The sequence below is a fragment of the Populus alba genome, chromosome 11 (assembly GCF_005239225.2).
Source record: "Populus alba chromosome 11, ASM523922v2, whole genome shotgun sequence".
Classification (NCBI taxonomy): domain Eukaryota; kingdom Viridiplantae; phylum Streptophyta; class Magnoliopsida; order Malpighiales; family Salicaceae; genus Populus; species Populus alba.
Genome location: NC_133294.1, coordinates 13,916,566 through 13,940,718, shown reverse-complemented (window position 1 = coordinate 13,940,718; position 24,153 = coordinate 13,916,566). Strand labels below are relative to the sequence as shown.

The following is a 24,153-nucleotide window of genomic DNA, read 5'->3' as shown; positions in this document are numbered from 1 at the left end:
AAAAAATATTATTTTAAACAAATTTTTTTTAAAAAAACAATCATAATCTTTCTCAATCACGAGATTTCCCGCTACCCTTTGCTTTCTCCAGCAATCATGAAAAGCATAAACCTCAAATCTCCACCATTCCTTTTCGTGAACTTCGTTTGCCCTCGAATCCTGGAAGGTCCCCCGCTCATCTTGCATTAGAAAAGAAGCTTATGGACCCAAGCATGCTGCTTGGGGAAGAAATTTCAGTGTCTCTAATTTACAAAACACCACTGGTTTCTCATAGAAATCACACACTTTTTTTTAGCGAGAGATATAACTTAATTAATTAAATTAATTTTTTTTTAAAATATTATTAATTCGAGTATCATAAATTTTAGAGTTATTAAAAACTTATATAGTTGTTAACTTTAAGGGTTTGAGGATTAATCAAGGTATGCGTAAACTAGCCCGGATACACACGATTAACAAAAATATTTTAAAAAAAAATCACACTCAAATAGTACCTTTGCAATTATATCTTAAGCCTCGGCTCAACAAAGATTTCAGTTTTTCTTTGTGTGGGATTGCCTAAAAATGCATTTTCAATGGAACGTAGAGATTGACTGGCCCATTTTCAATGGGCCTTGCTAGTCCATCTTACGAGCTATTCACGAGCCCACATAAAGATTGGCCTTGGACTTTTTTTTTGGAAATTTGGAATTGGGTCTTCAACAAGGATAAAAATAGAAGAGGGAGATCAAATAAAAGGCACAAGGAGCCATGCGATTGCTCTTTAATTTGAACCTCTGCAAGCATCTCTCTCGTTGCCCGTATTTATTAGGAATTTATGATCTTTAGAGATGATTTTAAAAGCTAAAACATATTTAAAAAAATAAAATAAAAGGTGGTTTTCTATATTCAATGTTTAGCTTTTATGTGAAATGTTAACTAAGTGTTGGTTAAAATTTCTAAAGTTTAGCGTAATATCCTATGATTTAACTTGAACATAAAATTACGTAGGTGTTGTGTTTTAGCATATAAACATAAAATTACCATTCAATTTTTCTCAGTATAACATTGTCCTACCATATTTTTTTTTAGAAAATATTATCTTAGCTATTTATTTTACATATGTCATTAACTGTCTATTTATTTTATAAACTTATTCACAAGTTATTTATTGTTAGTGGATATTCATTAAGTTAGCATCCGATTCTAAATCAAGAGTTTCACAACTTTGGCAGTATTTTTTTTGTTTTTTATTTGTTTTTAGTAAGTAAAAAGTAATGCTAGGCCCATGTTGAACCTAGAACTAAAAGACTTATTTAACCATTAAAATCCAAGTTTAAACTAAACATATCGTTAACTTGATGAAAACTCTTCGATATATTTTTAAACACTTTTTAAAGTTAAAAATATCATGCTAGACTTACATCGGTTTTTAAAAACTAGAAGACACTTTGAATTAATTGTTTAATACTCAAGCTTTGATCAAAATATGACGCAAACTTGAAAAACTCATTGATGTAATTTGTGTTCTTGTTTGAAAAATAAATATTTACACACACACATAAAAAGATGATGGAATTTTTTTACAAAGTGATAATAATTTCATTGCAAAGCTAGAACAATAAAATAAAATAAAAAAATTGCATGAGTGAAAAGTTGCAAATTTTCAAAAATAGATCTCTCTCACGTACATGCATACATAAAAATGTGACAATATGAATCTAGCTAACTCTGTTGCAAATCTAGTAAAAATAAAATAAAATAATAAAAAAAAAATGAGTGAAAAGTTATCAATTTTTATAAATGAATTTCTTTACCTACATGCATATGTAAAAAAGCTAAATACATAGTTTTATGAAATGAAGATAATGCTATTGCAAAGCCAATAAAAATAAAATAAAATTGAACGAATAGTAATTTTCATGCAAAAACCTAAGATAAAAATAAGAAAAGAAGGAAAAGAGCTAGTGTTGCGGGTTGGTTTGGATTTGAGTGGTGTTCTTGATTTTTTTTTTCTATTCAGAGTTTCTTCTTTTCTCTTTTATTTCTCCTTTTCTTTTCTTTCCTTTCTCTCTTATTTTTTTTTTCTCTTCTTTACTATTTTGTAGCTCATACAACTTATTTTCGTAGCTTAAAACTCTCTCTCTCTCTCTCTCTCTCTCTCTCTAATTTTGTGTTTATTCTCTCTAACTTAGGAGCACTTGTTTCTTACATTCCCCTTATTCATAGACAAAGATGAAGCTCTTAAAAGCTTTCTTGGTGAAATGGTTGTGGCCATTAGTTCTTTTAGATCAATCTCAACTCTTTACAATGATTGTAAACTTTTTATATTTTTTGAAATATATTTTTTAAACTTTTTGAAATGTATTTTTTTTCTCTTTTTTGTATTGAAATACCTTTTGTTTTGCTCTTTTTTTTTTTTTTTTAAATATACTATTTGAGAGGGGTTAAAAATTGCATTATGAAAGTTGCTATCTCTTTACAATTGTCATAACCCAATTTTTGACCATTTTATTTTAATTATTATTATTATTTTATTTACTGAAAATGATAAAAAAAAAAATGATGATGAAAAAATAATAATGATGAAAAAATAAGTAAAATGAAATAAAGGAAGAATGAATTAAAATTTGGGTTAATGGCAAAATGATTGGAAGTTTTGGGGTTTAATTAAACTTGGGAATTAATTTAATTAAGCTTGGAATTAATTTAATTAATCCAATCAAGGATTTAATTGGAGAATTAATAAGTTTTGAGAATTAATTAAGCTTGGAATTAATTTAATTGATCCAATTAAGAGTTTAATTGGAGAATTGATAAGTTTTGAAACTTAATTGGACTTGGATTTAATTAAATTAATGAAATCAAGGACTTAATTAAAAAAATAGCAAAGTTTGGGGTTAATTGGGGGCACAATTGCAGCAGATTAAAGTCCAAGAACTAACTTGTAAAAGGCGCCGAAATTCAGGGGTAATTACAGTTTAAACCAAGGACTTAATTATAAAATGTTTGGAAGTTCATGGGTCAAAACGCAAATGGCCATCTTATATACCAAAACGACGTCGTTTGAAAGAGCACTGTTCATCTTCTTCGTCTTTAACCAGGGACCGTTACCAGCAGTTATGGGCAGTAATCATTCGCTCACCTTAGTTATTGACATTTCAATGTTACCGTCCCTCTACATGCCGTCCGTTACAACCGATCAGACTCTATAAAACAGAGGAAGAACGAAGAAATTTGGGCGAAAGAAAGACCGCGGGGAAAAAGTCTAAGGAAGAAGCTAAAACCCAGACGAAAAAACCAGAAACCGGGGAAAATCAGGGCAAAAATCAAAGCAGAAATACCGAACAAAAAACCCAAAACACAGAAAAGAGAAGGAAAAGTGAAGGAGCAGGACGGATAGGAGTATTGACTTGGCCATTGCTCTCGTCCCTACAGACAAAGGAAAAACGGAAACCCAGAAAACATAGACGAACAATACCACATGCATAGCAAAACAACAGACCCAAATTCAAAAGGAGAAGCCTGCACCGTCCTCTGTTCTTCATCATAAGGACTGAGGAACCGGGGGGGGAACTAAAAATAAGAGCAGAACCGGGAGGCTGAAAGCAAGAACAAAAGCAAACCAGGAAATAAAGAAAGCAAAGGAAAAAACAGACCAAGAGGAGGCAGTGCGGTCGTCCAGCACAGCACCATCGCCTTCATTCTGCTCCCAGGCAAGTGTCTCCAAGCGTTGTAAAATAATTCACCAGTACTGTGCATTAGAGATTTAATTAAGTGGGGACTACAACAAGCGTGCGTGAAAAATTCACGCACGCTTGCAGATGAAATTCGCTAGTCACTGGTTTGGGCCAGTGACCGGGTTGGGCCCAGCCCAGCCCATGTGGGCTGAGCTAGGCCCAGCCCAAAAAATACAAAAAAATAGAAAAAATAGAAAAAAAAAGCAGAAAAAAAATAAAAAAAATGTGTATGCATGAATAAAAATAATGTAAATTTATTGGTTTATTCACTGACGCCAGAGTCAGGAATAAAAATACCAGTTTAAATTTATATTATTTTTATTCGTTGTATTTTTATTTTATTTAGCTAAAAAATAAAAAATATGTGCATGCGTAAAAAATAAATTTATTTTTATTTATTCACTAGCGCTAGAGTATGGAATAAAAAACATTAATCTAATTTTTTTGTAGCTATGAATTTTTACCAACACCAGAGTTGGAATTATTCGAGCTCGAATATTCACTGGCACCAGAGTCAGGAATATTTAAACAAATCATCACAACATAAACTAATAAACATTTAGCAATTTAATACAAAACCAGCAATGCAGTTTGCCTTAGGCAGAACGTTTAAGGGGTGATAATATCTTTCCTTTTACGTAACCAATCCCGAACCATAGAATCTCTGTTGACCAGTTAGGGTTCCTAGTGACCATAATACTAGGTGGCGACTCCTCAAACGAGATATTTTTTCTAAAAGAACCGGATGCCAGAATCTGTTCTTTTTCTTTTTTCCATAATTAATTCATTCAAGAGAATTATTTTTTAGGGCCGCCGCGATGTCGGGTGCGACAACAATATTTACGGTATAAAATCCACGAATAATGTTTTTTCTTAGGTATTTTTAGCAAACTTGTAAAGAAAAGATAGCACATATAAATTTGTTTTTGAAAAGTGATCAAATCAAAAGGTGACTAGTTTAAGAAAGAAAACATAAAAAAATTATTTGGGATTCAAATATGCGAGAGTGATGCTTTGGAATTAAGTTTGCACAAGTCATCTAAGACTTAAAAGTAAACTAGTTATAAAATCTAATATGCATGCAAAATAAAAAGATTATTTTTATGATTTTTTAGTATGTTGAATTATGAAAATATAATTTATTTTTGAGAAACTTGGCCATATAAAAATTAAAATTAAAATTTTATTTTTGAAAGAATGATTTTTATGGAAGGAAATTGATTTATTTAATACTAAAAAACTGTTAGAGAATAATATAAATCATATCCTGAGACCTCACCTAACAGCTTAAACTTTTAGGTTGAGATGGTTCTTTGACATGGTATTAGAGCCTTATGACCATGCGGTCACGAGTTCGAATCTCACCATCCCCATTTATTTGATAAAAATTAAGCACAAGATAATGTGAGCCTGTGCAAGTTTCAAGCCTAAAGGGTTTTCACTTGAGGGGGTGTGTTAGAGAATAATATAAATCATATCCTGGGACCTCACCTAACAGCTTAAGCTTTTAGGTTGAAATGGTTCTTTGACAAAAACAACTCGAATGTAGATCAAAATTTCACATGTTAAATTGAGGAGGGCAAAAAAGTGGGAAATTCAAAATTAATTGCAAAAATAGTTTTTCAAAAATTATTATAAAAAAATATTAAAATTAGACTAAGATCATGTTTGACAAAACACAAATAAAATATTTTAATTAGGCTTTTTTAACCATGATATCAACTTATGACAAGTTATCGTTCACCAACTCAATACCAAGCACAACAAAAAATTTACAAGAATCTTATTAATTTATGAAATTTGTTAAAATTTCATGCTAATTCAAATAAATCAATATAAACCCAAATATAATTCATGCATCAAGATTTAATATTCAATTACCAACCATAACTTTGAAAATAAACTCACAATCTACCACAAAATCATCAAATAATCTCAAATCAAAAACACATATCAATCCCAATAAACCATGTCCAACAAATCCAAAAAAAATATAAACACAACAATAAATAATTTGTTCTAAATTTCACAAATTTAACAATACACAATGCAAATATATTAAAAATATATATTTTTGGATTTTTATTGGTTTTTTTAGATTTTTTTTAAAATATTAAAAATATAATAAAAAATTATGTTATGACAATATCCATCAATAGACATGCCCACATGAACAATTGGAAGTAAAAAGATCTAATGGTCTGATTTTAGGTCGAGATTTTTTTAGACAAAGTAAAATGGGAAGACAAAAGTTTGGGAGTGGGAATAGCTCAAAATATTGATAGAAGAGCAATATTAATGCACGGCTTTGTAAACAGAGATGTGCCAGCTAAAACAATTCCCTTTCAGAAGGCAACATTTTACAGCAAGTCACGTTCAACACTTTGGACAAAAGGAGAAACATCAAAGAATTTCATCAGTGTTCTGAAATCTTTCTTGATTGTGATTATTGTTGTTAAAATTGCGAGTTGACTCATAAAATTATTTGATTTCACAAGTCAACATATATATATATATATATATAGCATGTAGAATTAGGCTAAAAACTCGAAAATTAGTAACTCGGTCAACTCGGATCAAGTTTACGAGTCTAACAAAAGTTGCAAAATTTATCGACTCTCCCTCCTGAGTCTCGAGGCCTGAGTCCAAAGTTGATAGTCCCCACTTCCCAGCCACCCCTTTACCTTTCTCCCAAATCTTACATTCTTAACTTTATAAGGCTAACACCAATAACGCAACAACTTCCACTCTCTCTCTCAAAACACTCATCAAGTAAGGTTTAATAAGTGTGGCCAAATTTCTAGAAAAATGGATGAATTGACAAATTATACAAGCTAGCACCACGTAAAACTGTACAAGCTACGACCTCAACTAAAGTTATCATAGTGAAGAAAGTCATATTTCATGATAAGTTACTCTGAATGTTTTTCAAATATATTTCAATGTAGACTATATATTCTCATATTTAGTAAGAGAGAAAAATATATTTTATTTTTCATCTCAACAATAGAGACAGAACACATAGAGCTTCTTTACATATAACTACACACTATTGTTGTAACCCATTTTCTGGTCCCCACAAAAAAATAAATTTTTAACCAAAAAAAATAATAATATAATATAATAATGACAAAAAATAATAATAATAAAATAAATAGCCAAAAGAGATTAGAAAAATAATAGGAGGCAGAAGCACTCAGAAAATGGTCAGAAAAATTGGTTAAGGAGGTTAAAAATACAAAGATGGAATTTTTGACAGTATATTCTTGAATGATGAGAGCCCTGTCGGATAAGAAAATTTGAAGTTTGAGGAGAAAAGTCCAAATTTGGATGTTTATAGACTTAATTGGATTTTTAATTGAATTTATAGGGGATTTGATTGCAAGAAAAATTGATTTTTAAGTCAATTTGAGCTTTAATTGGAAGAAATTAAAGTTCTGGGGTCAAATTATAATTTTTAAGAATTGATTTGGTCAAATCAGGGGCTTAATTGCATAAATATTGAAGTTTAATGGCCAATTAGGGACTTAATTGAGAAAATCTGAAACCAAGGACCAAATTGGAAAGGGCGCGTAAATAAAGGGGCTGTAATTGATTAATTCAGCGGCCTAATTGAAGAAATTGGAAGTTTATTGATCAACTGAGGGCTCAATTGCATAAATCAGAGGCCAAGGACTAAAGTGAAAAACGCGGCCAACATAAGGGGCGAAGATGGAAATTGAAAGGGATGCAATTGAAATGTACAAAAGATAATTGAGGGCTGATTTGAAAATTGGCGCGTTCTGGGTGCTTTGTTTTATTTAAATGAAACATCGCGTATTGTCCAAAACGACGCCGTTTCATGTTAAAAAAAAGAAAGAAAGAAGAAGACCGGAACGATGTCATTTTGAACGACACTGTTCCTCTTTCTTCTTCCCCTGGACATGCAGCAGGGGAAGAAAGAAAAGTTTTTTTTTTGTCTCTCTCTCTCTCTTCTCGCGTGCTACGCCTCACGCCCCTCATTATGAAAGACCAGGGGAGCCGCGCCTTGCCAGCCACGCCCATTGGTTGCCTCGACCGGTGCTACGGCAGTGCAGGTTGGCGTCACCCCCCACACACAGCGATAGGACGACGATAGGGACACCCCTGCTCCCCTTTACTCTATAAATACTACTCTCAAGACCAATTTTCAGGAGGGGAAACCGAGAGGAGAGAAGGAACCGAGAGAAGGAACCAAAGAAAAACAGAGAAAAAAAAACAAACGAAACGCAGGAGAAAAAATAAACGAACCAGAGAGAGGAGAGAACGAACCAAAAAAAACGAACCGAAAGGGAGAGGAATCGAAATATAGGGACGAAAGGAAAAGCTTGAAACGGGGTAGGAAAATTAAAAAAACAACTGGGAGGATAAAGGGAAAACCATTGAACAAAACAATAGCACCGCCGCTTGAAACAGTAGCCGCTGCTAGGAGTCGCCGTCCGTGAGCCACGACATCGCCACCGGCCTCCACCACAACACCACCAGCAAAGCAGTCCGATCAGCAAGACAACTCCTCCTCCGCACCAGGTAAGCTCTTCTTCCCCCTCTTTGTTTTTTTTTTTTTTTCATTTTGGTTTCTCCTGCATGCAGAACGTTTTCTGCATGCAGGAGAGGGGAGGGGAAAATAATTCCCCCCCTCCTTGTTGGTTTTCCAGTGCTGGGCCAGGCTGGTTCTGGCCCAACATTGATGGTCTTCTCTAACTGGGCCAGGCCGCCTCTGGCCCAGTTATGATGTGTTGATGGGCTAGACGGATTCTGGCCCATACAAAGATATGGAGAGTTGGTTGGGCCGAGACCGGCCCAACCTTTTTGGGGCTGAGTCCGACCCAGTTAGTTGGGCCGGCCCAGCCCACATAATTTTTATATATATATATATATATATATATATATCAAAACAAATTTAAAAAATATTCTGAAAAATCCTTGAAAAATATTGTTGATTTTCCTGCATATTTTTACCAAAATTGCCTGATATGGGTTTGTATTTTTATACCGTAAAGATACAAATCCAGTATTAAAATACCCGGTTTTCATCAAAAACATCAAAAATTAAAAAAAATAAAAATGCTTTGCTTCCAAAAATTCTGAAAAATCCTTAAAAACTATTGTTGATTTTCCTGCATATTTTTACCAAAATGACTTAATGTTGGTTTGTATTTTTATACCGTAAAGATACAAATCCAGTATTAAAATACCCGCTTTTCGTCAAGACATCAAAAAATATATATATACATATAAAAAAAATGTTTTTGTTTTAATGCATACGACCTAGTCTCTCCAAGATAAAGAAAAATCATCACATCATATTTTTCATACAACAAAAGAAATTTCAAAAAAATATATGTATTAGCATGCATTTTGGCTTTAACAACAAGTTTGTTAGAACCACGAGAACTAGGCCAATATTTCAATAATTCTAAAAAATCTTTTTGTCTTCTTTTAGTATTGGGGATTACGAATTTATATGTAAAACATATTCCTGATATTAAAAATATAGTTTTTATATAGACGTTAGAACGATTACGATTTTACCCGATAAGATAAGGACCTCCTTATTGAGGAGGACTTTTCTTGAACCATAAATAGATCAACAATTAGAAATACAATAACACTTTAGCTTTTTATCAGACAATCAAACAATGCAGCTTACCTTAGGTAAGGCGTATTTGGGGTGCTAATACCTTCCCTTTACGCAACCAGTCCCCGTACCCGATCTCTAAGACCAGTTAGGGTTCCTAGTGACCAAAATATTAGGTGGCGACTTCCATTTCATTTTCCATCGATAAACGACAAGAATTTATTGTCTCTCCATATTTGCCAAATAGATTTACATTTTAGATTTAAAGTGGGACATATATATATTTTTCGCCGCGACGCCGCACACATGCGACAACTATTTTTCATCCTTTTAACTTTTTTCATGATTGTCACTTGATCAACCAAACCCAAATACTAACTTAAACATCAGAATGTCCTTCATTTCACAAGGTACTTGTTTTTATAGGGACAACTCAGGTCCATAACTCAATTAGGAAAAACCCATTTCTATGTAAAGTTTTTCTACCACTTTTTCATTTAAAAATGCTAATTTAATGTCTTTCTAGTCTAATGGTTCTAATAGTTTTTTTATTAATTTTTTTTTTTATCAATTTTCATCTTAAGATAACTCAAGTTTGTAAAATTGTGGGCAAGAAACAAATCTTATTTGATATCTAATTTTCATATATTGAAAAAGATACCTTTTTGAAAACAAAAATGATAGACATATTTGGAATTTTTTTTATTTGTTAGACCGTTGTCCTAGGCAATTTTAGCATGCCTAATCACCTTTTCAATTTCAAATCTACTAGAGAATTAGAAATTCATAAAATATTTATTTTATAAAATAATTTAAAACTAAAACCTATTTTCTATTGACCAAGATAGGACATGCTAATTACTATGAAAATCGATGATCTGATTTTTTATCTAGTTCAACCCGCTTTTCAAAGTGATTTTTTAAATCGTCTAAAAAAGCATCAAATTGATGTTTTTGTAAGTTTTTTATTTATTTTATTTTGATATGCTAATATAAAAAAAAATTAAAAATATTTTTTTTATGTATTTTCAATTGAAAATCATTTTTACAAAAGCATTATGCATTGCATTACCAAAAACGAGGTAAAAAGATTAAAAAATAGCATGAATCATAAAAACCAAAAGATGAGCTTCAATAGACAATTTTTTTTTAATGCTGTGAAAAAATTTGTTTAGTTTATATTAAAACGTATGTATATACTAAATTTGCAAAAAAAAACAATTCTAAAAAATAAGATCAAATTAAAGCTTTAAACCTCAACAAACATGCTAGAATAAAATTAGCATAAATAATTTGTTGTTATCAAAGATTTATTATTTATTTTTAAAGCTTTATCACTGATTTTTTTGCGGAAACTAAATGATTTTGATAAGATTTTCAAAATTTTCATTACACCACCTTGTTTAATTGTACTCTTTAACAAGGTATACAAACCTAAAGGAATAAAACTCATAATTTTTCTACAAATAAGAAGAAACTAATCTCTAAAATAGAGAGTAAAACAAGAAAAAAACTAAGAAAGAAAACTAGGGGGCAAAAAAGGCTAAGAAAATAATAGAGAATAAGGCAAATAAGTTGTTGCTCAGTATGTAGAACATCTATCTCTCAACTTTTTTTTATACTAATTTTTGGGACCAAAAGTGATGCAAAATAATTCAGCAAATAATACGATATTTCTAATTTTTTTACAATTTCAGGAAAGTGTTTTCTGTCCAAAATAAAAGGAAAACACTTTCCTGAAAACCAAACCAAATTTTCATTTAATTGAAAAGTGTTTTTCGTTAAACAATTTTTCTAATGACAAATAAACATAAAAAAGTTTGAAAAGTGATTTCCAGGAAACCACTTTCCGTCAAACAAACACCCCTTTGGTTAATTAATGAATAGAGAAACCAATTAATTTGGTAATGAAATAAATGCCTAAGTTTAGGCTAGAGAGGACATTGGTATGGTCTTAAATTGTGGTGATTGTATTGATTCTCATGGTTATGAGTAAAATAAGAAACTAACAACATAGTTTTTGATGTGATAAATACATAGAAGAGATAAGAGTAGATAATCATTGTAGTTAAAGCTGATTATATTTGATATTAAATAAATTTTCAGGTACCTCGCAACATCATGCAAAATAAATAAATGATTAGAAATTTCTTTTGTTAGTTATTAAAAATGTAATTTTGTTATATATAATCCTTTTGAAATGTAAAACTTGGCATGTAATTAATGTCTGGATTGAAAGTATTAATTATCTTTTGTTAAAAATTTCTCTTTTTAAATAAACTTTTAAGATATTACATTTCGTATAGTACTTTAGAGCTTAAATCATATAAAACCTAAACCATAATTTTTCTTATATTTTATATATCATGCTTTGTAATTGTTTATTAATTGTGGAAATTGACTTATCAGATAAAGTTAGGGATTACTTGACTATAATCATAATGAAAAATGTAGTATATTGGAAGTTAAAAAGCTTAATTATTTTAATAGTAGAAATCATAATTAAAAAGCTTGGAGTGTTACAGTTGATATCATAACATATAACATATGGACTTTATGATTTAAAGAGTATTACTGATGACTATAATATATTATAAGATTGTAGAATGAGGTGAGGAACTTAGATGACTATAATAAGTTGAAGTTCTTATATAAGTATTATTTTATCGCTTAACATTGATGTTGACGCTTACACACACATTAATATGAATATGAAGAAACTCCTACATGGGAATCTTATAAACTACTTCACTCTTTTTCGAGTTGGATAAGACTAAGGCTGAGGGGGATAACGAGAGCGTCTAGCCTTTAACATTTGATTTGGATGTGAAACCGTCACCTTCTTGACGAGTTACCCTTTCTTCGTGACTCAAGTGACTATGGTACTCGGCATCAATGTGATGAGAACATACACACACTATTCCTTGATTTCTTGGTCGTGAATGGCCAAACAACTTGATCAAAGACGCAGACTCTTTTCTTGTTTTGTTTTATTTTTTTTATTCCTTTACAGGCGCTGGAATCCAAGATGTCTTTGAAGGGGAGAACTGTTTAAAAGCGTCAATATGGACCAAAAGTGAGCTGTCACTTTGACCAAATTCAATTTGAATCCATCCTTGAGATTAATGTTTCGGATCTCTTCCAGCTTGCGAGCAATCTGTCATGAGAGGGACATCTCACATCTTCTCTTTTATTTTCTTTGAACAGCCGAATTTCCATTAGAAGGCGATCAGCCATTGGCACAAAGCCTCAACCTCTCATAAAACAGGTAAATTCATGATAAAAATGGAGTACTTCCATAATTTCCCTTTTCTAGCTCTGTTTTTGTTTTTTGTTTTTTTCCTGTTTAGAAAAAGCGATTTTAACCGAAAAGTACTTGCCGGGGAAATTTGGGTAAGCTAATCTAAAATACAAAGACATAAATTGTCTGTTGAATTTATATAATATACTTTTGGAAAGAGAGGCAATAAGTATCTCTGTCACATGGAGCTAACGCTATCCTTATCTGCTTATAAAAGGGACCCTTCTGCCCTGATAAGTATCCACGCTATCTACAGCTACCCAGCAAGCCGAAATTTAAGCATGTCAAAATTGTTTTCTCTATGTCTGCTCCTATCAATGTTCTTCATTGCCCGCTCTACTGTTCCTCCTTCTTCAACATTCAAGTACGTCAATGAAGGAGAGTTTGGGCAATACAGTAGTGAGTATGCTCCAGATTATCGTCCACTTAGCCTATTCACTTCTCCATTCCAACTTATGTTTTATAACACCACCCCTAATGCATACACTCTAGCTCTACTTATGGGTACTAGGAGGTCAGAATCTTTAAGGCGCTGGGTTTGGGAAGCCAACCGAGGCAACCCGGTTCGCGAAAATGCCACTCTTATCTTTGGAAAGGATGGAAACCTTGTCTTAGCCGATGCTGATGGCAGGGTTGCTTGGCAAACCAACACTGCCAATAAAGGTGTTGTTGGCTTGCAATTGCTGTCTAATGGCAACATGGTGCTTCATGATTCCAAGGGTAACTTTATCTGGCAAAGCTTCGACTCTCCTACTGATACTCTCTTGGTGGGTCAATCTCTTCGGGTCGGAGGTGCGACTAGGCTTGTGAGCCGAGCCTCACAGAAGGAGAACTCTGATGGCGCCTATAGCCTGGTCATGGAATCCAAAAGATTGGTGATGTACTATAAGAGCCCGAATTCTCCTAAACCATATTTATATTACACGTTCGATACACGCCAAGATCGTCTACAAAATGCGACTCTAAAGTGGTACCCAGATCCTTATGACAATTCGGCCAGCGAGGTGACTTTGGATTTATCTTCTGGTGGTTGGGCCGTGAACGCCAGACCTAAATTCAATGCGACGTTGTCATTTCTTAGAATTGGGATAGATGGGAACCTTAGGATCTACTCTTACAACAATAAGGTGGACTACATGGCATGGGATGTGAGCTTCAATCTCTTCTCCAGGGATGGTTTTCCAGAGAGTGAGTGCCAGTTACCAGAGAGATGTGGTAAGTTTGGGTTGTGTGAAGACAGCCAATGTGTTGCTTGCCCACTACCAAGTGGTCTTATGGGCTGGAGCAAGAATTGCGAGCCTGTAAAGCCACCCGCCTGTGGTTCTAAGGATTTTTACTACAATAAATTAGAAGGCGTTGATCATTCCATGAGCAAGTATGCAAGAGGGAGCGTAGTGAAGGAGGATGACTGTGGAAAAAAGTGTTCAAGTGACTGTAAGTGTATGGGTTACTTCTACAACAAGGAGACATCCAGGTGTACGATTGCTTACGATCTCCAAACCCTAACCAAGGTTTCAAATTCCACACATGTAGGTTACATAAAGGCACCAAAACGTTAAGCCTTTTTGTTGACACTTCCAATACTATTAAGCCGTCCAGTATAATAATAAAGTGGCATTGTTCCCTATAACCAATTGAGCTCGCGTGTCTTCTTGTTCTTACATATCATATTTTGATCTAAGAGTCCTCGACAACATTTTAGATTTCACATGTTAGTTTTATATTTTTGGTTTTTTTAATCAAAATTTTAATATGTTTTTTAGTTTTTTCTAGGAGCTTTCAAGTTCCTTTTCAAAAGATAAGGTTGTGAGTTGTGACTATATAAGATAAGATTGTGACTGTAAAATAAGGTTGTGACCATGTTTGGTAAGATACTGGGTATCATTGTGGTCTAGTGATTGAAGGGACTTGTTTCCTTTCTCCACACCAGGGTTCAAGCTCTACTTATGTATGTCTGTCACTCTCGCAGTGCCTTACATGCTCACTGGGCTTGCAGGATGTTCAGTGAACCCGATGATTAGTTGTGGTGCGCGCAAGCTGGCCCGGACACCCCGGGTTACAAAAAAAGAAGAAGAAGAAGATACTGGGGTATCATGTCATCCCTAATGCTGAGCATATCCAAAAAGATGTGCCTCCATAGTCTATAGTGCTAGAAATTTCGAGCTAGAAAGTGCAATGCGGTGTCTCGATGGTGCCTTGAGAGGGCGATTTACAATTTTTCCAAGAGAAGCTATAAGTCAAACGATCAGTTGGGAAACTATTATAGGTGGGAGTATGGTTAATCAAAAGTATACTGAAATCAATCCACTTGGTATTATTAGTTTTCATTCTATTGGATAGCTAATCAAGTTTTCAAATACATGTCAATACCAATATATATTAACATCACAAGCTTTCTTAATTTTTAGAATCGGCTAATTAAGTTCATTTTAATATATTATTTTCATGTTCATACTGATACAATGAGTATCATTAATATCATTAGTTTTATATATTGAAAATGATTAATCGAGTTACAATAGGCTTCCTTAAATTTAATTTTTGATATCTTACTAGAATAGTAAAATTCTACCAGAGGTTTAGAGTATATACCATGGTAAAACAATTAATTTTTGTATTATGACTAACAATGGCTATCATAATGTTCCTGGTGCATTGCAGATTAGAGCTGATCGATTATTTATAAAATATAGTAGAGAAAGATTAAAATTTCTAAATTAATGAGGTACAAGTATTCAAATATATACGCCTCCTCAACAACAAATTAATTTGATCGGAAAGCCATTACAACTAGATTAATTGTGGAATAATTATAACAATCATTAAGAATTTTAATTAATATTGTTCATGAGTGTAAAATTTTATTATTAATACAGTCTAATAGTGAAAAGTATTATAGTGTCATGTTTATTCTTATATATCTTTTAATTTAATTAGGTGAAATATTTATAATGATAAATGATGATAAAAAAAATATTTGTGCATTTTAAAATGATAACAATATCATATTTTTTTCTCAAATGAAAAAAAATATAACAGGAACACTCTTTCTAGTTTTATGGGATAGGAAAATATTATGATATTTTAAGAAATGAACATTTTTTTTTACTGAAGAAGAAAAGAAAAGAAACTAAAAAAGAAGAAAGAAAAATTGTTTTGCATTAATTAACAGTACCGAACATTTTGTCTTGTTAGTCGTCGTATTCAAGAAGGGGATAATGGCGCCGTGTCCCAAGCTCATTGGCTATATACGGATAACTTTGTTTAAAGACGTCAGCTATGAACACAGGATTTCTTAGCTGTTACTGTTGGACCAGAAGTCAAGCTGCAACCATCATTCAATGTTTCTAGTTCCTGCCACTGGCCAAGGGGGTTTACGGTATAAAGTCCTCATAGGCTTTTAATATTGTAGAAAGATTTGCAAGAGTTCCTCAAAGACTCAAAAGTAAAGATTTTTAGGAGAGCTCTCATAAAATAAATATCACAAAAAGTTTTGCAAAAGTTCTCTAAAACTTAAAAGTTAAAAAGAAGATTTGCAAGAGCAGACTTAAAAATAAAAAATATTTGTGAGAGCTCTCATTGACTCAATGTCACCAAAAGATTTACAAGGGTTCTTAAAGACACTATATATAAGAAAGATTTGCAATAGCTATTGTAAGTTCAATTTCACAGAAAATTTTGTAAGAGTCACCTTATAGACTTTATTAAAAGAAGATTTACAAGTGCCTTTATAGACTTTATAGACTCAGAAGGTGTTTGAGAGTGCTTTTCAAAAACATTTTCGAAAAAATTTGAAAACTTTTTATTTTACTTTGAATTAATATGTTTTTGATGTGCTAATCTAAAAAATGATTTTAAAAAAAATAAAAAAAATATTATTGACATGTTTTTTTAAGTGAAAAACACTTTGAAAAGTAACAACAACCACACTCCCAAACACGCTCTTAATATTGCAAAAAAAATTTATTTTGGTAGAGATTGTTAAATGTTTGGGAAATGAAAGAAAGCGAAGGAAACTTGATTAATGGGGTTCCCAGTTGTCATTCTGCCTTCATGAAAGCGTCCATCGTTGCTTAATAGAGGTGTTTATTTTCGGTTCAGTTCGGTTTTTATAAAAAAAAGTAACCAAATTGAATTTTTTTTTTAAAAATCGAAACCGGTTCAAACCGATTGGTTTTGGTTCGGTTTTTTAGCACAAAAACCTGTTTGAACCGATTTGGCTCGGTTTTTTTCCAGTTCGTTTTATTTTTTATTTTTTCAGTTTCAGGTTTATAAAACCAAACCGGTCAGTTTTTTTAAAATTTAATCTGTTTAATCAGTTTTTTTCACTATTCGTTTTTGTCAGTTATTTATTTTTTAATTTTTTTTGATTTAATCGGTTTTTCGGTTTTTTTCTCAATCCTATTCCTTAATAATGTACATTTGATTGTAATTTGAGCTACATTTGTACTCCGCATGTCATATTTTATACGGCACATATTCGACTTCATGCAGCCTCGATCAAGAGCTTTTTATGTTTTGTTACCAAACATGAGAATTGATTTTTTTAACTGGAAAGCTGAACCAGACTGTTCTGCCAATAGAGGTAACACGACAGACACGTAATGCTTTGCTTTGAAAGATTGCTTCTTTTTGTGCTGATAATATATGCAAATAGATCCGTGTCTTCCCTTTTCTAAATTTAGTTCTTAATTTGGTGATAGCATTATTATGGATATGTGCTTTGAGTTTTCTGTTTTTGATTGCAATATTGACAGTGAGACAGCTAATGCAATGTGTGTTTCATTTTTTGCTTTCTGTTCTGTATCCTTTCCTGATGGAAGGGAAGGTTTTGATGTTCGTTGTAGGTTTTCTGAATCTCATGGGTGCTTTCTTTTACCTATATAACTATTATTCCCTGGGTGATATTGATTTTATTTATTTATTTATTTATTTTGTTAAATGTGGGTATTTGACCAGCTTACGTGTATCTTGACTAATCTCTCGAGACCCTGAAATTAACGACTATGTAAGTCTAAATAAAATAAAATTAATATCACCTCAACTAATCCCTCGAAGCTCTGAAGTTAACGATTATGTAAGCCCCTAGCTAGTGGCCCTGAAGTTTGTGGTATTCGAACCGGTGACTTCTAGAGAGCAAACCTAGAATTTGACCAGTTAAGCTACACCCCTTATAATTGTGATATTGATTTTATTTATTTATTTTGATTAACGTAGATATCCGGGCCAGCTTGCACGCACCTCGACTAATCTCACGGGTCTTAAAGTTAACGACCATGTAAGTTTACAGTAATCTTGAGGTTTGTGGAACTCAAACTGCTAACCTTCATGGAGCAAACTCAAGACCTGACTAGTTGAGTTATACATCCCTTGATATTGTTATATTGATCTTGTTAAGAATACATGTAATGGATATACGAACTTGCTCAATCATAAATGGTTTGTATGGATCAACTTTGTTCGCAGTTAAGAACCAGTTCACTTTGATTTTTTTTTCTTTTGAAAAAAAAAACCATGATCATGATTTGGTTCATTTGCTGTTCTAGCTTAAAGCTTGTTTTCGCATTTTGGTTTAATGGTTAGTTCAATCTGTTTGTGAAGAAGATTTCCAGCCAATGAAAGTCACATTTTTTTTTTTTTATTATTCTTATGATTTCTTTGCCAAGATGCTTTAATGATGCAAGTCTTTCTTAATTATTTCTCATTTGTCAGTTCTATCTGGGATCAGACATACGCCATGTCTACCGTGTTTATTGTGGTAGAGATTTAATTTTTACCTGCCTGGGAAATCAGAGAGAGAGTTGGAAATCTTTATTATATTTGTCATTATTTATTTATTTATTAATATAGATGTTCAGGTCAATATGCGCGTATCTCGATTAATTTCATAGATTTTAAAATTAACGACCATATAAATCTCTAGTAACCATAAAATTTATAGGACTTAAACTGATGATTTTATATTTGTTATTTTTTTGGATTGGGATTATTGTGGTGATGAATAAAAAAATAAATTTTTTTTCTGGAATTTTTTGTAAGCACTTCTGTGTTTTTTATTACAGAAGATATCCCAATTTATTTTTTATTTCTAGACTTATTAAATCTTGATCATTCATGGCAGGTTGAGGCAAATATGTTCTCGTCAGAATCCACAATTTCCCAGCACAAAGCTGAATCAGCAGCATTGCCCCAAGCTGGAAAACCCTCGTGAACTAAACGATTACTTCTCGATCATGACTTTCCTCCAAAATCAGGTTTGGGTTTATTGCTATTGATATGTAATTGTTCCTGTTAATGCTTTCAGGAAAAGCTTTATAACCGTGTTTAAAAATATAGTTATGGATATTTTTCAAAATATTTTTTACTAAATTTTTTATTAAAATAATACTTTTTAATTTTTTTAAAAATATTTTTTATATCAATACTTTAAAATAATCTAAAAACACCAAAAAAAATAATGATAATAAAATAAACAATGTTTAAAACATTTTTCAACTATTTTTTTCTTATCTTGATTTTAATATTGGACATTATATATATTTTTTATTTTGTTTTTTCTTAAGAGTAAGTCCTTGATTGAAGTTTTTGTCCTCTTATTTGAAGATAAATGCAATTTAGCCTTGGAATGATTTTTTTCAGTTAAGTCCCTACATTTCAAATCTTAAACTTGGTCAAATACTGCTACCAGGTTAAACTTTAGGTATTTAATTGAAAAAAAAAATCATTTAGGGACTAAATTGCATTTATTTTAAAACAAGAGAACCAGAAACAACAACTAAATAAGTACTTACTCACAAGAGAGATAAAATACATGGCCCAAAATAATATTAATATTTTTGGAAAACCTCAGAGACCAAAATGTATGTTACTGCTTTATCCATGCTGTGAACAACTGACTTGTGTCATTTAACAGAAATATATAGTAGAGTTGATATCTAGATATAAAAAATATAAAATACTGTTGCGTGTAGGGTTCAAGCTAGTAATATGTATTTGATATTATAATATATAATATTTCCCAATTAAAAATATTTTTTTTCAGAATTGTTTTTAGTTTTGATATGGTACATTAAAATCATCTAAAATTAATTAATTAAATAAATATCAATTCAATTCATTTTTAAACAAAAATAATAATTTAAAAAGCATTCTAAAAAGCAAGTTATAACATAAAAATAAATACCCATTCATTGCTTAAATTTTTAATGGTCTAGCCCAACTAAAACATGATTTTAAGCATGGCAAAGGATCTGCACGGATAATTTAACAATAACAATTATCACAACCCCTCTATAATGTTCATCTGATGTTCATATTTAAACCCAAAAACATGTAAACCCAAGATCATGCATCTCAAGTCAACAGATATTACAACATTATTCATGCTTTATGATATCAGCTTACTTTCAACAAGCATAAACAAGGATTAAGACTGTCCATCAAGAAAAACGTTAAACACTATTCTTTTCACAACCAACATAACATGGAGTTATACGTGGACTGGAGGTGATATATTCCCAATAGCAGGACACACCTTTTCCTTCTTTCAACGTTGGCAACCTATGTTTTGCCAAAGAAAACAGACTCTGTTTATTGAACTAACAAAGGTTAAAGCAAATGAATGGGGGTTTGTGAAGGCTTCCTCTTGTGTGACGAAGAAGAAGAAACATGTGGCTAACTGTTGGAATAGGCGTTTCTATGCAGCGTTCTGGGCTGGGTAAAGGGATAGAGGTCTGGATTTCTTGACTATACAGTAGTGAGATAGAGGTAATCGCAACTGGAACAGGGGAGAGTCCCTGCTGGTTTTGGTTGGATTGAATAATTCTCGAGAAATGAAGAAGAAATTAAATGCTCTGCAAAGAAGGAATCCCAGCTAGCTCCCTCACGGGAGAAATGAAGAAGAAATGAATAATGGTGCTAAAATAGCACTGCTTTGTTCATTTTATAAAGGAGCCTTGATCTGTCAACTTCGTTGAGTTCGAGCAATTTCGGTTGATTTCTCAAGATTTCTTTCGATTAAGTCTTGGTTATGTAAATTTTGACCCTCAGGATTGGATGTCTTCAATTTCATCCTCAATTAAATTTCAAACTTTCAATTTCTTTAAATTTATCCTTGATTTTAATCAATTTTAGTCCCTGAATGTGCGCTTCTCTTTCTTCTTGATCCTTGGTTTTAAGGTTCTTCAATTTACTCCTCAATAAGCCTTCAAACTTTAATGTTTTTTTAGGGGTCCAAAATTGAGCTAAGAAATATGTAATGCATTTTCGTGTTTTATATATATATATATATATATATATATATATATATATATATATATATATATATATATAGAATGCTATAATCGAATGTGAAAAGGGAAAAATAAGAGGTGCCTTTAAACGCTCAACTGTTTTATTTTATTTTTTGTTACTGAAAGAAACAGTAAAGTAATTGCGAGGAGCAAACACTGCTCCACAAAATGTCAGCAAGCAATAAACTAGGGGCACCAAGGTAAACACATACAGTACATATAAGAAAACTATAATAAGATCTCTTTTTTTTTACTACTTGCATTGGTGAAGCAAGCAGGCCAGCTCTCACTGGTGGTTCGGTACTTTTACGTAACCCACATGTGTAGGATTGGCAACCTTGGTCAGCGTTTGTAGGTCATAAGCAATCCAACACATCGATGTCTTTGGGTTGTAAAAGTAGCCTGAGCACTTGCAGTCACCGGAGCATTTCTTCTCACAATCAGTCTTCTTCATCGGTCCACTTCCATCTCCGTACTTGCTCATCGAATGATCAACCCCTTCCAGTTTATAGTAATAGAAATTCTTCTTACACACAGATGACTTCACTGGTTCACATTTCTGGGTCCATTTCCTAAACCCAGTTGGTAATGGGCAACTAACGCACCGACCGTCTTCACAAAGCCCAAACTTACCACATTTCTGTGGCAATTGGCACTCACTTTCCCAAATACGTGCGTCTCTAGAGAAAAGAGTGAAAGTCACTTCCCAAGAAGCAGAAGTTAACTTGTCATTGAAAGTGAAGACTCTAAGATTCCCATCTACCCCGAGTCGAAGAAATGACATTGTGCTGTTGAATTTGGGCCTAGAGAGCAAGGTTCTAGCGCCTGTAGAGAACTCAAGGCTCAGGTCTTGCGAATTTGGGGTTTTACTTAGCCTCACATATTGCAGACGCCCTTTCTGTTTACTAAATGTGTAGTAGACATATGGTTTGGGGGAGTTTGGGCTCTTGTAATACATGGCTAATCTTTCGGGTTCTAAGACCAGGGTATAGGCTCCATTTGTGTTCTGTTTGTCAGATGCTCGACTCACAAGCCTGGTGACGCCTCCAACACGAAGAGGTTGACCAACCAAAAGAGTATCTGTAGGATAGTCAAAACTTTGCCAGATGAAATTGCCTTTAGAATCATGAAGCACCATGTTACCATTTGTTAGCATTTGCAAGCCTACAACACCTTTGTTGGCAGTGTTGGTTTGCCAAGCAACCCTGCCATCAGCATCTGCCAAGATGAGGTTACCATCCTCACCAAAAGTGAGAGTGGCATCTTCCCCGACTGGGTTGCCTCGGTTGGCTTCCCAAACAAAACGCCTCATTGCAGGTGACCTCCTGGTACCCATACGTATAGCGAGAGTGAATGCATTAGGGGTGGTGTTATAAAAGCAAAGTTGGAAAATGGAAGCAGAGAGGTCCAGGCCGCGAAAATCTGAACTATACTCTGAAAGGGCTTCCGCAAAGTCTCCAGTATTAACTTCCTTAAATCTGGAAGAAGGAGGGACGGTGGACTGGGCAAGGTTGTATATGGAGAATAGCAATAAAAGAGAGAAGAACCATGACCGTTCCATAGGAATGGAAGAAATTAACTTCTGCTTGTCTATCTAGAATTTGAGTGGCTTTGGTGTAAAACCAGACAGGCAGGCAACGCCTTCTTATAGCAGATGAGGGTGGCGCGTTTAGTAATTTCAAGGTCGAACTTCTTTGACTATTCGTACATCTTTGCGTACAAAGCATCTCAAGTAAGCATGTATTGCTGTTTTAATGTGGCTCGGTTTACTGCGATTAACTCTAGAGAGAGGGGGGGGGGATTTTTCAGAATAATATTAGTTTGAATACACACACATTGCTGAATGTTTCACGGTTTGTTCTTTTATAGTTCATCAAAATACACAGCATGATGAATTGAATTAGTGTAATGATGTGGTTGTTATTATAAAAAAAAAATAAAAATTATATATATATAAAATTATTAGACATGCAGTTAAGATGGAGTTGTCTTTTCCAGGAATATATTTGATGTTAAAAGAATAATTAAAGACAGAACGGTTCATTCAGGTTTTATAGAGTCTAGTGCTGGAAATTGACATGATTGTTAGACATCTGATATTAAAGTTAGGCATGTCTATCATATCCTAGGTGCTAGAGCCAAACCCGCTTGCTTGGCTACAAACCTGCTCGTTTGGGTCTGGCATTACACATAGTTATCAAACCTAAGCAAACATATTTTTATTATTACAAACAGATCAGTACAAAAATCTAATTTAACATTTTATGTCTAAAAATTCAAATCACATCTTACCATTAAAATCATTCATGTTTTATATTTTTAAATTTGTTATTCCTTCAATAGAAATTCTATCTTCTATTATTATTGTTGTTAGTATGATGATTATTGTTGTTGTTGTTATGATTATTCATCATCATCATCATCATTATTATAATTACTCAAGTAAATTTAGGTCAGACATATTTGCCAGACTCAAGTATTCAAGTAAACTTGGAACATACATGTTTATCAGACTCAAGTAACATGGGTCAAAATATTGGTTATAAACAAAGTATAAATAAATTATAAACAACAAACAATCCCAAAAATCTAATTTAATGTTTTAGATCTAAAAATTCAAATCATATTTTTTTCATTGAAATAATTTATTTTTTATGTTTATAAATTTGTTATTCCTTCAATAGAAATTCTATTTTATGTTTGTCACCAATATAGTTTTTGTTCAAAAGTACTTTTTTTATTTAAAAATATATTAAAATAATATTTTTTATATTTATTTTTAATAGTAATACATTAAAATAATTTGAAAATATATAAAACAATAATTTAAAGTATAGAAATTTTTTTAAAAAAAATTAATTTTTTATCTCGGGTTAGGCAGGGATGCCTGACCCCAGTCTCTTAAAGGGTAAAACTACAATAATAATACTAATAATAATAAATAAATAAAAAATATTATTATTATTGAAAAGAAATTATAGATTTAATTTGAATGGTAAAATTAAAAACTATAAGAACTTGAGTCAATCATATTTATTATTATTATTAATATTATTATTTTTATTACTAATAATAAATGTTTTAAAAAATATTATTACTAATGAAAAAGAACCACATATATGATTTGAAGGGTAAAATTAAAAATTATTATTATTATTAAATTTTTTTTAAAAATATTATTACTATTGAAGAAAAACCATAGATTTGATTTGAAGGGTAAAATTAATTGTTATTATTATTATTGCT

General features: G+C 32.2%; 2 protein-coding genes across 2 annotated transcripts; one reads left to right on the top strand and one right to left on the bottom strand.

Moving 5' to 3' along the window:
* Positions 1-12,798: 12,798 nt before the first annotated feature.
* Positions 12,799-14,175, top strand: LOC118038320 (epidermis-specific secreted glycoprotein EP1). Its single transcript, XM_035044641.1, has one exon. The coding sequence runs from the start codon at positions 12,799-12,801 to the stop codon at positions 14,173-14,175; it is 1,377 nt and encodes a 458-aa protein (XP_034900532.1).
* A 7,018-nt stretch (positions 14,176-21,193) lies between these two features.
* LOC118038309 (epidermis-specific secreted glycoprotein EP1) lies at positions 21,194-22,468 on the bottom strand. The gene has a single exon (XM_035044633.2). It carries the CDS (start codon positions 22,466-22,468, stop codon positions 21,194-21,196), a length of 1,275 nt encoding a protein of 424 aa, XP_034900524.1.
* Between the last annotated feature and the right edge of the window lie 1,685 nt (positions 22,469-24,153).